Source organism: Netta rufina, assembly GCF_964035555.1.
Source record: "Netta rufina genome assembly, chromosome: 6".
Taxonomy (NCBI): Eukaryota; Metazoa; Chordata; class Aves; order Anseriformes; family Anatidae; genus Netta; species Netta rufina.
This window is the reverse complement of record NC_140129.1, coordinates 10,013,031-10,028,026: the sequence shown is the minus strand read 5'-3', so window position 1 is coordinate 10,028,026 and position 14,996 is coordinate 10,013,031. Positions and strand designations below refer to the sequence as shown.

The following is a 14,996-nucleotide window of genomic DNA, read 5'->3' as shown; positions in this document are numbered from 1 at the left end:
AACCTAAATATTTATCTGCAGGGAAATATGTGCATACATTGGCTTCTTATTCTACTGCAAGACAAGCTGAGATTCAGATTTTCAAGGTAGTCTGCACATCCCAAACATGCTGATGTTGTTTATGATGTTGAGCAAAGAGTCCTGCTTGTCTAGTCCCTAAATCTGCATAGAGCAACTCCAGATCTCTGCCTGAGCTAGCCAAATGCCTGCTGGACATGGCATTTATGCTGAAATTGGGAAGAAGGATTTATTGGTTGTTCAGGGAGCTCAGGTAGTCAGGAGACTACCACTTCAGTGGGACCCACTGCCCAAAGAGGTGGTCAGGCCAGAGCCCACCCAACAAACAGGCAGGAGGGCCCAGCCTGGCACACTGAGGTCATACATTGCTCCTTCTGTGATATTCTGGCCACAGGATGTTTTACTTACTTCTGATAAAAGATGGCAGCAGTCTCCCAAAGCGGAGTAAGTTCTCTTCATGAAGCTCTCCGGGTTTGTAAACCAATTTGAAGAACACATCATGTGGCTCACTAGCTAGGCTGTAGATATTCTTGACATCCACCTTCCTGCCAATGCCCAAGACAACGAAGAAATACCCTTTGCATTTTGCAGAAATTACAGTCTTCTGCAAGTAGTCAAGTTCTTCTTTTGTCATTTGGCCAGTTACCATCAGAACTATGACTTTTAGATCCCGAGGGTTTGGTGCACTTTCAAAAATGTGAGCCATCGTGTGTTCAATTGCATTTCCCATAGCCATTGTGCCGTAGAGCTGGGTCATTCGGTTGTTTAAGTAATTAATAATCTTCTCTTTGGATCCATAATCAGTTAGTGAAAACTCTGTTTTCACTGGTGGGAAGCTTGAGTTGGTTTCATGCTCATAAGGAGCTTGCTGGAGAACTGCCACTCTTGCGTGGTGATGAGATATTTTTGGCTCAGAGCTGATTTCCATGTTACTTATGAGGTGGGAAATGTACTTCCTCATCTCGTTGAACTGCAGAGGTGTGGTGGACTCCGAGCTGTCGATGATGAAGGCTATGTCAATGTCTACATCTGTTGGGGCTGCCCGTCTGTCTCTGAACACAGGTCTCTGACTACCATAACCACAGATGGGATCGGGCTCACACACATCTAGGGAAGAAATACAGCAGGTTTCACTTGGAGGAACCAAAGATAACCCTCCCTTGTCACTATTAAAATCTGTTGTTTCATGTGAAACACTACCAAGCCATGTACATTCACCACTCCATCACGTGATAACAAATCATTTCATCCCAAAATACATTTAGCTGTGCACGTAGTATTTCTTCATGTGCTCTTTTGTCCAAAGACATCCCAGAAGCTCTCTGTCATAAATGGCAGAAGGCCATATTTTAGAACTACTGGTATTTGGGCTGTCAGAATGGTAACAGGCCAAAAACAGAGCTTCTCTTCACAATGTGGAGAACACCCATACTGATCAGTGAGCCTCATTCACAACGCCAATGTTTTCTACTCAACCCAAGAGTACGAATCCCTTGTCTTCAGCAACAAAAGGGATGAATTCCCCCTGGGCTTCCCTTCTGCATCACTGACAACCAACTGCTGTGCAACCAGAAGGATCTGGCACAGTCTAGAGGGGAAATTGGATGCTTTACCCAGACAAACGTGACAAGTCAAGAGCCTCCGGATAGTTTCATTCAGCTGGCTGCCACTGGCTGGAAGAACAATTGCATGTCCAACTGCTGTGTTGTTGATCTGGTTAGATGCAAACAAAAAAAAAATGTGGTGTTAGTAATGTTGCCTTGGGTTATTTTCAGCTCAAAGTAGGGGAGGGCAATCTTGTGGACAACTCTAAGGGATTTTCTCTACCCAGCATGCTGTTTTTGGAGGAGCCTAATACACTTGTTGTCAGTTAATGGGACGAGCTTAGGCATAAAAAGTCCCACCCAAAGGTTCAAACACTTGAACCAGTGCTTGATGTGTTGGGAATTTTGGTGCTTTAAGTCTCTGGACCTCAGCTCTCCCTCTACTAAAGATGCTACCGCATGTATACCTTCCCACACTTTGCCCTTCTGCCTCAGTCAGGTCTTTTTCACAGTGGGGACCATCTTTTCTTCTGTTTCATACCACCCTTGGCATACTGGAGCCATGGTCTGGGAACCAACTGGCTCGTTGAAACATCAACTAGTGCTTTGCACCAGACATTTTGGATTTTCCTCCTAATAGACGTGCTAGATGCATTTGCACAGCATTGCTTTCTCAGCAGTAGGCAGGTCTGTAGAAGCCAACCAGCAACCAACAGATAAAAGCCATCGATCTCCCAGGGAAACGGGCTGGGGTCATAAGCAGAAAAGGAAAGAAAAAGCAAACGGCTCCAACCTCCAGAGCTCTCTCGAGAACCGCATCCTGCCTGCTGGTGAGGAACACAGGAATGACCCCAGCATCGTAGAGCTTCAGCACGGCGTCGTTGAGCTGCGGGGAGGCTCTCGTCTCCCCGTTGCTGAAAAAGACAGCCACCTTCCTCATTAGGAACCCACTTCGGGCACGCTTGAAGGTGTTCCTGGCCACAAAGGACATGGCGGTCTCCAGGCTGCGTGGCTTTGTGGTGAGGGTTGCCTGGAAGTTTTGGATCTGCTGGAGAAGGGCTGATTTCTTCCTGGCATCAGCAAAACGAATCTCCGTGGTGACCTCGTTGTTGTAGGTGACCAGGGCCACCCGCGCACCCCGGGGGCAGTTGCTTTCAGCAATGGTTAAGTTGTTGACCACCCTGAGCACGGTTTGCTTCATCCTGTTGAAAACTTCCCTCCCGACGCCTGAGGAGGTGTCGATAGCGAAGGCCAGCTCAGTTGGGAAGACGGGGCACTCCTTGGGACCTGCCAGAAAGATGTGTTGGGAACAAAACATGCCCCAGACAGTTGTCAGGGTCCAAACGTACTCAGTGGAAGTCAATCATTCATACTACATATGTGGGGAGAACAACAGTTCAGGGTCCAGAACATCAGGATTTAAAGAACTAATGGTGACTTACCATAGCAGCAAGCTGTGGAAAAGATGGAGAAAAAAAAACAAACAGTTCAGTCAATGCCATTTATGTTACATGGCTGTCAGACAAGGGTAGCAATGGGGAATTAGCAAGGCACTGATGTACTCACGGCATTTGTCTTTGATGTTCTGCACAAGATCACATTGCTTTAGAAAAGAAAATGAAAGATTGTTAGAAAGGGAAAATGAAAAAAATATATATTTCAAACTAAGACAGAAACAATGCTACACTTACACTTAAGGATCGTCCTTTTTCACCTTTGAATCCCTGTTAAAAACAAAAAATAATAATGGTGCAATGTGTATTTTCAGGGTGTCCCATGAACCCAGATGGAATGACTGTTTAACCATGGATCATGAAGAAGTTAAGGAAAAACCCGCCTGTCTTCAGTTTGGTTTCCTGGAACGGTGAGAACTATTTTCTTCCTTCCTTATTAATCGTGCTAGATTGCAAGTCAGATCCCTTATGCCAGAAATGCCACTCTACCCACATTGGCTGTAGAGTAAGACACATTCCTCCTTGAAGGGTCAATGCCTCTGAAGTTCCCAGTTACCCAGGGGATTTCACACCCACCTTATGAGGGCTACAGGCACAGGGACAGTTTGGATAATTTAAGCCCAGACAAGGGTGAGACAGACAAGGTTTCTCTCCTTGCCTTCCTCCATCCTTACAGCACTGAGGGAGGTGACACTAGGTCAGGAGGTGACACAAAGGAGGAGCGGTATCTCTGCGCAATGCCACCTACAGCGGGGATAAATCACTTTTGGCCCAATTGATGATGCCCTGATAACACACCTCCAACAGCAGGAGGGTGAGGAATATACCTAGCTGAGACCACAGCCAAAAGGGACATTTAAGGTGCTGTAAGTTCATGTGCACACAATCCAAGTCATCTTGGCCTCTCTAGAGTGCTAGGGAAACAGTAAGAGACTAAGTACTTCTTCCTTGAGGTCTTAGAAAATTAAGATCTGACATCTTCTTAGGAGGAAGTTCTAAGTGGCACATAAAGTAAAAAGGACTTTGGCCCAGGTGCAGTTAGCAGGAGATGGAAGTAGGCATGATTTTCAGCTCCTGGCACCCACAGGGACCACCGTGTTTCTCAGAGAGGCAGCCAGGAGGCTCTCCGGGGGAAAAGCCAGAGGCTTCACCCACAATAAAATGAGCACTTACAGATGGCCCAGGGTATCCAATCTCTCCTTTCTGGCCAGGTGTCCCAGGATCTCCAGCGTTTCCCTAGAAAGAGAACAGAGAAGCCCTCTCCATGAGTCTCTGCAGGAGGACTCGCAGGAGCATGGGTCAAAAGGTGGGGGAGAAGTGCAAATCTTTCAGGTCATTTATGAACAGGGGGAAAAATGTGCCACAAACTTACTCTGCGGCCTCTGTTTCCTTTAGGGCCAGGGCCTCCAGCACCACCTCGGTCACCAGGTCCGCCCTGGGTGGGGAAAAACAGAAATGTAAGCTCTAAATCTGCACAAGTCTTTAGGTCACAGAGACATTGTTTGGAAAATGAGCCATTCATGGGCCACACTGTACCTTGGGGCCTGGGTAGCCTATGAAGCCACGTTCTCCCTGAAAGAAACATAAGGGTTTATTGGAATACAGGGTTTTGCAAAATGAAGCTGATAATGCAGACAGATTAACCTCCTCCTTGGAGATGATATACAGTGGCATAACCAAGACAAAGGCAGATGGCTTTGAAGAATCTTGCCTGATTTTCTCACCAGGCTACATTTAGGAATAATTTTTGTCCCTAAATTGAACCTCTCTGAGTTCACCTAGGCTTTGCCCTTGTCCAAAGAGCTCTTGGCTAGTTTTTTGTCCGTGACAACTCATGTCAGTGCTGAGCAGACACCTACCTTTCTGCCCTTGGGACCCGGGCCACCAATTCCATCTCGGCCATCATCACCCTAAAATGGAAAGCAAATGGTATTGGTTTCAGTCATACGTGGCTGGCTTAAAGCTCACAGAACCAGCAATATTAAGAGGAAGAACTCACTGATGCCACAGACACTTGAAAAGCCCTTCTACAGATAAAATTACTTCTAGGGGAAAAACTAGAAAAAAGTGGTGCTAAAGATACAAGTGTGAATTGAAGCCTACCTAGCATACATGTGCAAAGTGTAAAACCCATGTGGAAGTGAGCAATAGGGAGCAGGTTGGGACCTGCAGCTTTGAAGGTGTGAGTGCATGGCCATGCTTACCATCTCTCCTCGTGGGCCTTGCTGTCCATTTGGCCCTTTGGGTCCAGGGTTTCCAGGCTCGCCCTGAAAAAAGGAGCACCTCTTCAAGCAAGTGCTAAACCTCTAGGCAAATCTAAGCCTTCTCCACCCCATCAGCACCAGTTTCTTTGCACAGACTTCTCTGCTCAGCGAAACAGGAGCCTAAAGGAGCAGCCAGAGCACAGACCTTGCTCTAGTCCACACCATGCAAGCCAATGGAGATGAGTTAAATTTGCCCCAAGATGTTCATCTCCAGTATTTTTTAAAGCCCATTCCTATCCAGAATAGGATTATTCTAATTACTGTTTTAGTTGCTGATGTCCACAGCTCATGGAGACATACCTTTTGTCCCAGGGGACCAATCCTGCCCCGCTCTCCTGGGGTTCCTGGTGGCCCACCACCAGCCTGGAACAGAAAGAGGGGGAGGCATGTTGGCAACAAGTCCATAAAACTGGGTGCCTGAAACTACTGAACTGAGTCACCGTATAAATCGTGTGTTGAATACTAGGGCTGGTGCCCCTTAAAGCAGTGTAGGAAATTCAGAAGTCGAATTCACGGTTAGGAAATGCAAGGTTAGGAAATGCCATAGGCAAAGTCCTTCTCAGGACAGGGAAATGCAAGAAATGCCTGGTTTTATGGCCATGAACCTTGCTAGGGCAAATGGCCAGAGGGAGAAATAAATTATTGGGACCCCTGTAGCTGTACTCTGGTCTCAAAGGCTGGAGGATGTCACTGAGATTGCCCTGCCAGTCACCAAAGGATGTTCATCATCCTGAAACATCACAAACCATAATGGGCCATACCCTGAAGTCCTGACCCCTTTATGGTTGCTTTAACTGCCTTTTCTGTAACTCCCAGTCTAGAAATCTTTAGCATAAGTAGAGAGGGAATCGCACTGGAAGGGTGTGCTACATGAGAGTGAAACTGAGCTGGAGCCCTAGGGGGCAAATCGGGAAGATAAATAGGCTGTGTCTTATGATGCTCAGCAAGATTTTCTTGCTGAGCACCATTGGGTCCCTGGCTGGGAACGAGCAGAAGGATTTACCCTGGGCCCAGGAACGCCTTGCTCTCCTCTTATGCCCGGTGTGCCGAGCTGGCCAGGGGGACCCTGCGCAGGAGGAAAGAGAAACAGTGTCAAAACACATGGGCAGGGACACACCAGCAGTACAGCAGACCACAGGGGAAAATAAACATTACAGCACCCGAGAGATGGTTTCCAAAGAGGTCACACCTTGGGTGGTGCAAGTGCAGTGTTGCCCACCCATTCCCAGCGGTTCATGCTGCCAAGACCCTTTGAGGACACAGATGTGACAAGGTAACACAAATGTTACCACACAAGACATAAATTTTGCCTTCCCATGCCTGTCCACTCACTGACCTGTGGCCCTCTCATGCCTTGTTCTCCAGGCGGCCCGTCCTGACCAAGTGAGCCCTTGGTACCCTTGAGGTGCAAAACAGGACAAAGCGGGTTAGCAAGGGGGGACGTGGCAAAGGGCAAGGGATGTCGGGGCATGGGAAACTGCTTTATGCCACACCAAGGGCTGGGAAGAACAGTTTTTATTTATTTATTTTGTAGAATGAAGTTTACAACAAAGAACAAGCACAGAAACAGAGGGGAAATCCACCTCCTGCAATCAATGGGCATAAATCCACAGATTCCCTTTATGCTTTGGCCCCGTCAGCTGCCCTGATGGCATCACCATCCCTGGCTGGGGAAGCATCCATCCCAATTCCACTGCAGCAAGAGGGAGGACAAACACTCACCTTAACTCCTATCGGTCCCCTGCGTCCTGCCATGCCCTGCAAGCACAGAAATGATGGGATGTGTTAGGCAAGGACATAAGCTTTCCCCTTACTCATATTCCCCTGGGCCCATAGACAGGCAGGAGTGTGTGTTGTGCCACTGCAAGGGACTGGTGGCAGCAAGGAACAGATCCCCAGGCTTGGGTTTTGCTCCAATTTGGTTGTTATCTTTTAAAAATTAGCAGCTAAATGTGGACATGTTCACCAGAGTAAATCAGTTGTAGCCCCACTGGTCTTAGCAGAGTTACTCTGGTGGGAATAAAATCAGGATTCGACCTTAAAAGTCTATAAAAGCCAGCTAACCACCAGGCATTTTCCTTTTGAGTGTGACTTATTCCCCCCCCCCCCCCCCCCCCCCTTTTAATCTGAACTCCTTAAACTGCAGAACAAAATGCGTGGGAAGGCAAGAAGGAAGAAGTTATTGCCCAGCAAATCTCAGCTCACCTTCCTCCCGACTCCGCCGTCTTGGCCACTCAGCCCCACGGGTCCAGGCTCTCCCTAAGGGAAAAGCAAAATGGGTGAGAGCCCTGAGATGAGCAGGCTCATGTCTCAAAAGCTGTGTCCTTTCACACCTGCACACAAAGTACTCGATATTCTGGTATAGCTGGAGATCTCTCTAACAGCAGAGGCTCTCCATCAAGATTCTGAGCTAGGTCAAGCTGACCCAAAGAAGTCCCTTCTTTAGGAAATTCCTTCTGACACTTCAGGATGTATTTTAATTCTGGACTGACCCAAACATGAGTCAGTTTTGAAATTTTCCCAGGTAAGTGTGTTCATTTTTTTTCCCCACTGATACATAACAGCATATGAAGTTAATTTTGAAGTACAAACCTGTTCTCAGGGACAAAGAGGCATTGAAAAAAAAAAACAAAAACACCACTTTTTACACAAAACATCATCTAAACTGATATCTTCCCAAAGGAAGTTTTGATTGTAAACCAATAACATTTTCCAACAAAATACTCCTTTTGAATAGGCAAGATGAATTTAAGAGTCTTGCACCTTTTCACTTACTTTCTCTGTTCCATCCCATTGCAAAAAAAAAAAAAAAAAAGACAACAGAGAAACTTTACCATTAGTCCAATTTCACCCTTTTGGCCTCTGATTCCCCGTTGAGTATTATCAGCTCCTGAATCTCCCTGAAAGCAAGAGAGCGATGAGAAACATCTGTGTGAGTGGGACAAGAAAGTCAGACATCGTAAACTGTTGTTATAGCTCAGAAACAACATTTCTTTTCTTTTTTTCTTTTCGTTTGACAGAACGAGGTGAAATCCATAATTCTGTTGTTGTAGACAGATGCAGCTTTTCAGCTGAAAACTAACAACACCAAAAAAAGAAGCAGAAAGGGTTTTTACTATATTGAACCCGTGATTGGCAGCTTGGTGTCAAGAGGCACGTGTTACCCCTATGCCATCTCTGTCGGTGCCAACTTGCCATAAAACCCTTGCACCAACAGAAGACTTTGAGCTTGCAGATCCATCAATTGCATCCCAGTCTGCCAGTTTGCCTTTGGGCACCGCTTGTAGAAACCCCCCCAGTGCCAGGGGCTATGGGGCAGGGAGGCTTTGTGTGCCCTCAGCTGCTTGCAGGGGACCCCCAGGGCTGGCAGCAAGCGGGGAAAATGAAGAAAATGCCTGAGCAATAGTTACCCGGGTCTCCACGGAGCCCACGGTCGCCCCGTTCTCCTCGTTCGCCTTTGGCCCCCTTGTCACCCTGTGGAAAAGAAGGGAGGGTTAGCGAGTGGCCCCTGATGCCCAGGACATCTCTGCTGCAACTTCCCCTCAGCCCCCAGGGGCTTTCCACCCTCCCTTTAGCCCTTTATGAGAGTAAATGTGATGGAAACCTACCCTCCTGCCAGAGGATCCCTTCTCTCCAGAGGAGCCTGGCAAGCCTTTGTCTCCCTGCAAAATAACAAATGATTTAGAAGAGTGTTTGCCACTTCCAGGGCCCTGCCAGCAGAACAACTCTCTGTAAAGAGGAACGTAATTAAAACGACTGACCTCTTCTCCATCAATGCCATCCAGACCCATTTCTCCCAGTTCACCCTGTGGAAGAGAGGTAAGGGGCAAAGGTTCACCAAGGGAAGGGGGAGCCGGGGTGGGGGGTGGATGCTGATGCACCCAGACCCTCGTGCTCACTGCTGTGGCATGGGGAAATAGCTCCGTACCTTCTCTCCTGGGAATCCACGAGAGCCCTAAAAAGATTAGGAAAAAAAAAGGGCAATTAGGGCATTGCTGCCTGCTGTGGGTGGTGGTGGGGAAGGGCACAGAGCCAGGGCTGGCTGCATGGGGTTTTTCCATCCTGCTTTTCTCCTGCATGAGCCTTCTTCTTCAGCTGCCTCCCAGACATTCGTGCCAAGGTAAAATATGTGTGTCCTGGCTTTTAGCCAGCTGATCCAACAAAAGAGCCCGTTCCTTAGCCATAACTCTTTCTCCACAAATAAATTACTTAGATTACCACTGACTTTTCTCTCTCCCTACGCCCCTTCTTAAATGAATCCAGACCTCAGGGGCAGGACAGAGCCTCGCCTTAGTCCAAGGCTGGAGAGCTTTTTAAAGACTCAGTAGCTCAGCTGCAACTGATGGGCTCAGCCCATGCACTCCCCTGCTCCCTGCCAGAGGATCCTGCTGTCGGAGCAAACGGTAGGAAATATCACCTTAACATTGCTGAATGCTACCCATAAATATTACACGTTTCACCGCCTTTCCTAGCTTGTGGTGCAGCTGCTGCCTGAAGCTTTGCTCGAGGATCCCCTTTGAAGCAGCAGCCCTGGCTCACGCAGGCTCCTTCCAAACCTACCTTGGTTCCTCTGTGCCCGGGGCATCCCTGGAAGCCCTGAGTCCCGTTCATTCCTGGAGGTCCACGCTCACCCTGTGGCACGGAGGGGAAAATGCAATGGTCAGGGCTCCCCTGCTGCACAGGGTTCTTCTGCTACATGCATGTTTTGGCAAGCGTGCAAAGTGGTTTGTCCCAACCCATGTGTGTGGAAGCACTGCATGGTAATAACAGGAGCCAAAAGAGCATCAGGCTTTGGGGGGTCAGCACCTGGCCACTGCTGCAGGACTGTCCCCACCACCTCCTGCCCACAGCTTTTATCGTGCAGAGGCCAGCTGCAAGGCTTCACGGCAGAGAGAGGCACATCCTTGCCAAGCTCTCGGCCACGAAAGAGCTTCGTGAAATTTCTCCTTCCCAAAAATGGCCACGAGAACCCCTCAGAGCTCGGCAGAGGTGTCTAACCCAGCCCTGACCTTACTCTGACAGCAGCACTTGGCCCCTGCTTGTGGTGCTGGAAAAGAGGAGCGCACCATCGGCCCCTTGGCCTGGGCCTCACCCTCTGGGTGTGATGCGTGCGGGGTTGTTTATCCCAGGGGTGACGTGGGGCTCGTGAGGTAAGAGTTTGGATGAAACGGTGCTAGTAAGAAATCACGGGACTCGTTTTGTCTGTTGCTGTTGTGGGCAGAAACAGGGAGCTCTTCCCCTCGGCTCTCCAGGAGCTCCTCGCTGACCTCCTCCCAGGAGCAGCTGGGGACTGGGCCAACAGTTCAGCCACTAGCTGGGGAGGGCACATCCTCCCCCCACATCCCCAGTGGAAAATATCTGGTGAAAAAAACTCTGAATGCTTTGCTACAGTGAGGTCCCTAGTTTGGGCAGCACAAGCAGAGCAGGACAATCACTCACCGGCCCTCCTTCATCACCAGGATAGCCTCTGTAGCCAATGTCACCCGTAGCACCCTAGAAGAGAACACAGAGCATTTTTCACTTCTTTCGTAGGCCAAAAATGAGGAGAAAGAGGAGCATGAGCTCCGTGCCAGCATCACCCAGTGCAACCTGTGTCAGCCACCCATCAGCGCCGCAGTGGACACTGGCACACAGAGACCCTCAGCAGGGGTGCTACCACCCCAGATGAAGTGACCCACCTTTTGTCCTATGGGGCCAGGCTGTCCTCTGTCTCCTTCCTGCCCTGAGCACTTGCAATGGACCCCACAGCACGTCCTTTCTGCAATGTTGTCCTGCAGGGAAACACAAACAGCACAACAGAAGGTGTTAGAAACCTGGCAGAGCCCCAGCACCCTAACTCCTGCGTGGCTTCAGGTCCATGCAATCACCCCTGTGCCAAGTATAACATTGGTCCAGCAGCATTTTGGGGTCTCTCCACCTGGAAACAGCCACGGCAGCATGAGAAAGTGATGTGTGTTTGTGGACAGATTAGGTTGTGTGGTTAGGGAAATCAAATCAACTTTATCTTTTCTTAATGGATGTCAGAGGAAAGGGTTTAAATGGGAAACAACTGGAGCAGAAAGTCACAGAGGGTATTTAGTAGGAGGTCAGTCCCCAGAACTGTGCCTGTCACTGAAAGCAATCCCATCTCAAAAGAAACAGATCCAGGCTGTGGAATAGTGCAAGAGAAAGTTGTGGCAGTGAGTATCTGCAACCAGCAACCCACAGGCTGAGAACAATTTGAAAGTACACAGCAAAAAAAAAAAAAAGGAAAGTTTCAGAGAAATCACAGCTTGGTTTTGCATCATCCACTAGAAAGAAAAAATCCTTTTCTTTGCCAAGTACATTGCTGGCTACAAATGCTTCCTGCCAGCTTTGCACATTCACATTTTGAAAGGATTTTCCTAAATCAACTGGATTACGTGGGGATGGGCTGAAAACTAGTTCTTGTCCCAAAAAACAAGGTTCATTCCCAAGTGTCTGCACTTTGCTTTACACAGAAGGGCCCAGCAAGGGGTTACCATAGCGTACTTGGGGGCTAAACCTAGTTTTATTAAACCTGCTGGAAAAGGAGGCTTCTGGTGCTGATCACATCACTTCTGATGTGAAGTGGAGAGGAACTGGACTTAAAAGGGATGACAATAATTATTTCAATAAACTCAAGTGAGACTATGTATATGGGAGGGGAGTAAAACTCTGAGTTTTTGCCTGGAAGAAAACAAAACTCCTTCATCTGTCAAAACCATATCTAATATACAGGCACTGTATGAGCTCGGGGAATGAAACCTAGAAAGTGGTTCTTTAGCCCTGACGAGGCAGGAGGGTGTTTCCCACACACTTGCAGTAAGGTTAAGAAAACAGCAGTATAAATATAGATGGAGGGTGAACTTTTTGGCACAGCACTTGTAGAGAGCTTCTTAACCTCTTCCATTCAACCTAGTCCCATTGGGCTGAATGCTCTGCAGCCTCAGCAGGAGCAGGGCTCCTCTGGGACAGGCACCAGACAGGGCAGTGCCACAATCTGCTCTTAACTCTATTTGCTATGACATCTGTAAAAAGCAGAAATGAGGTAGGGAGACATGATGGCTGGAGCCAAGAGGGTGTCACTCGGCGATGGTCCAGATCCAGCCTTTTTGGGTTTTCTCCATCACAGCCAGGCAGCGCTGCCTGTGCCAAGTCACTTACGAGCTGCTCCGCCAACTCAAATTCCAGGTCCAGGAGATTGGCTCTCAGCGGCCTGTTGTAGGTGAAACCCCGCCCGAACTCCAGCTGCATCACCTCCTCGAGATTCTTCACTTGCTCCAGCCCAACAAAGATGAGAGCATTGACACCTGAAAGGGGGCAAAGCAGAAGGAGCTGTGATGGGACGTGGCACTCTGCAGAGCCCGCGCACCCTTGGCTATGAAGCTGGGCTGTTCCCTGCCTCTTCAGCTGCAAACGGAGGTTGTTTGATCAAGAACAAGCTCTTTTGGTGCAAATTGCCTGCCTGCTTAGCTGCTTGGGTGCAAAATATCACAGGAAGATTATGAAGAACATGCATGTATGTAGAAATCACTGCTAATTTATTGAAATCCTTGCTATTCAATCCTATTTGTTGCTGTCAAAATGTGGCTGATGCATGAGAAATAGTGGTAAAATATGTGACACATTTACAGGGGCTATAATTACTTCCTTAAAGAGTAAAAATCTACCTTGTTTATGCAGATCAACTGAAGCAGCACTCAGCTGATCCATCGAGTCATCTGCACCGTCAGTAAAATGGATTACGACCTGGGGGAGAAACAAATTTATGTCAGGATCCTGAGCTTTTTGGGTTTGCAGCACAATCATGAGCAACCTGACGGGCATCCTTGCCAGGAGGGCTTTATCCAAGAGGAGATGGGGAAATTGCTACACCCTTTCCACCTTTGTGGGCCACCAAGTTTTGGATTTCTGTGCCAGATATGGTGCCCATGGGCCCTGGCTCAGCAATGGTCGGGGCAGGACCTTGACAATGTGCTGGGAGCGAGCAGGTGACCAAAAGTCAGGGCTTTATTTATGAATATGCAATCACGTTATCAACCAAAATTATCAAAGAGCAACTCTCCTTGTCAAACAGAGCATATCAGAAGTCAGCTTTCCTGCCCAGCACCCTCCCATGGGCCTGTGCTTTGACTTACTTTGGTGCTGCCGGAGGGCGCTGACCTGAACTTGCTCTGGTAGGATTTCAGCGTATCGGCCGTGAGGAAATAGGGCCCGCGGGTACTCATGGCTTGAAACCTCTTGAAGAGCTCAGGCTGGTACTCGGAGAAGTCCAGTCCCTCCACGGGCCCACCCTGGGCCTGGGCCATGATGGCCACCCTGACGTTAGGCCCCTGGCTGCCAGTGCAGCTGATCTTCTGCATGCGCGTTATTCTGTTCAGCACAGACTCGACGGTATGCTCCAGCCTCCTCTGGGCGTTGAAGATGTTCTGGCCGTTCCTGACGTCTGTCACATCGAAGCCAAGTATCACGTCTAGGTCGCACTCTGAAAGGGAAATGCAGAGGGAGAAGAGAGGAGGTCATCCCAGCCCCGCTCCAGCAGGAACACCCCGAGCAGGGTGCCCAGCCCCACGTCCCAGCATCTCCTGAAGCTCTCCAAAGAGGAGACCCCCCAGGCCCTGGGATTTTCCCAATTATTCTGTTAGACATTAGACAGGGCACTTTTATCTTAATTTATAACCACTAGTGCTCTGGCTTTATCTCATGTACACATCTCATATCTCATAAGGTCAAGTGAGAACCCTGGATGATCAAGCATGAAAAATTCTATTTCCAGCAGATCATGCATGTCAGGGACTGAATGGCCAAGGGGTTCAACTGGCCTGTGAGAAATACCGTGGGCAGAACAAGGACCGTCGCTTTTCATTTTGGCACTGAACAAGTTGCCTGCCAATATGATGAAGTGTCTGGCATCACGTGCCTATACCTCGTCAAGGCAGAAATATGGGCTGGACAAGTCCATCAAAATGTGTTGGATCCTAAAAGCCACCACTGGGAGCGACTTGAGCATGTTATGAAAGGTTTGTGCTTACCTCTGGTAACATCCGTCGTTCCTGGGCACAACTTCTCCTGCATAGCAGCTGCCAGCGTAACCAAGACCTGCTCGTTCAGTTCAGACAGCTCCTGAGCTGTTGACACTCTGAAACTCGTGGCACTCTCACTGGCCAGCTTGCTGACTTCCTCCAGGTCGATGTTTCGTACGCCGACTGCAAATACCTTGACGCCTTTCTGTGCGATTGCCAAGGAGGCACTCTGCCCATCGTCTGAGGATTTCCCCCCTGTGACGATGAAGGCAATTTGAGGCACCCTCTGGTCAATTCGGCTGCCAGCCTCCTTCACAAAGTGTTTTGCCTGGAGATGCTTGATGGCTGCACCGGTGTTGGCCACGCGGCCACCTTTGTAGATCACTTTGTTGATGGCATCTAAAATCTGAGGCTTACTGGAGTAATCCTTGAGGAAGAACTCATCGGTGACATCTGAGTTGTACTGTGCCAGTCCTACCTGGATAGAGTCACCGTCCTCATAGATGGCATCCACTACAGAGTACACAAACTGGAGGACTTCTTGGAAGTTATCTCTCCCCAGATTGATGGAGCCATCCAGCAAAAACACAATGTCAGCCTGCTTCTTGCCTCCTGAAAAATAAATATATAAAGAAAATGCAGTTATTAAACATTGTGACTTTTATAATATTTCAGATGCTTAGTGCTTTGTGA

At 48.6% G+C, this 14,996-nt stretch overlaps 1 protein-coding gene across 3 annotated transcripts in view; it reads right to left on the bottom strand.

Annotated features, from left to right (window-relative positions):
• Nucleotides 1-14,996, bottom strand: part of COL6A3 (collagen type VI alpha 3 chain) — a gene marked incomplete at its 5' end in the record, with an annotated part of 49,633 nt that overhangs the window by 11,047 nt on the left and 23,590 nt on the right. For all 3 annotated transcript variants that reach the window (XM_084289531.1, XM_084289532.1, XM_084289533.1), the window contains 28 exons: nucleotides 427-1,125; nucleotides 1,632-1,731; nucleotides 2,356-2,849; nucleotides 3,005-3,016; nucleotides 3,129-3,165; nucleotides 3,254-3,286; nucleotides 4,190-4,252; nucleotides 4,389-4,451; nucleotides 4,553-4,588; nucleotides 4,876-4,926; nucleotides 5,221-5,283; nucleotides 5,581-5,643; nucleotides 6,284-6,346; nucleotides 6,617-6,679; nucleotides 7,003-7,038; nucleotides 7,486-7,539; nucleotides 8,115-8,180; nucleotides 8,692-8,754; nucleotides 8,889-8,942; nucleotides 9,042-9,086; nucleotides 9,209-9,235; nucleotides 9,841-9,912; nucleotides 10,720-10,773; nucleotides 10,959-11,051; nucleotides 12,445-12,590; nucleotides 12,951-13,029; nucleotides 13,419-13,765; nucleotides 14,313-14,915. In XM_084289531.1, the coding sequence (XP_084145657.1) occupies nucleotides 427-1,125; nucleotides 1,632-1,731; nucleotides 2,356-2,849; nucleotides 3,005-3,016; nucleotides 3,129-3,165; nucleotides 3,254-3,286; nucleotides 4,190-4,252; nucleotides 4,389-4,451; nucleotides 4,553-4,588; nucleotides 4,876-4,926; nucleotides 5,221-5,283; nucleotides 5,581-5,643; nucleotides 6,284-6,346; nucleotides 6,617-6,679; nucleotides 7,003-7,038; nucleotides 7,486-7,539; nucleotides 8,115-8,180; nucleotides 8,692-8,754; nucleotides 8,889-8,942; nucleotides 9,042-9,086; nucleotides 9,209-9,235; nucleotides 9,841-9,912; nucleotides 10,720-10,773; nucleotides 10,959-11,051; nucleotides 12,445-12,590; nucleotides 12,951-13,029; nucleotides 13,419-13,765; nucleotides 14,313-14,915 (3,579 nt within the window). The remainder of the gene's footprint in view (nucleotides 1-426; nucleotides 1,126-1,631; nucleotides 1,732-2,355; nucleotides 2,850-3,004; nucleotides 3,017-3,128; nucleotides 3,166-3,253; nucleotides 3,287-4,189; nucleotides 4,253-4,388; nucleotides 4,452-4,552; nucleotides 4,589-4,875; nucleotides 4,927-5,220; nucleotides 5,284-5,580; nucleotides 5,644-6,283; nucleotides 6,347-6,616; nucleotides 6,680-7,002; nucleotides 7,039-7,485; nucleotides 7,540-8,114; nucleotides 8,181-8,691; nucleotides 8,755-8,888; nucleotides 8,943-9,041; nucleotides 9,087-9,208; nucleotides 9,236-9,840; nucleotides 9,913-10,719; nucleotides 10,774-10,958; nucleotides 11,052-12,444; nucleotides 12,591-12,950; nucleotides 13,030-13,418; nucleotides 13,766-14,312; nucleotides 14,916-14,996) is intronic.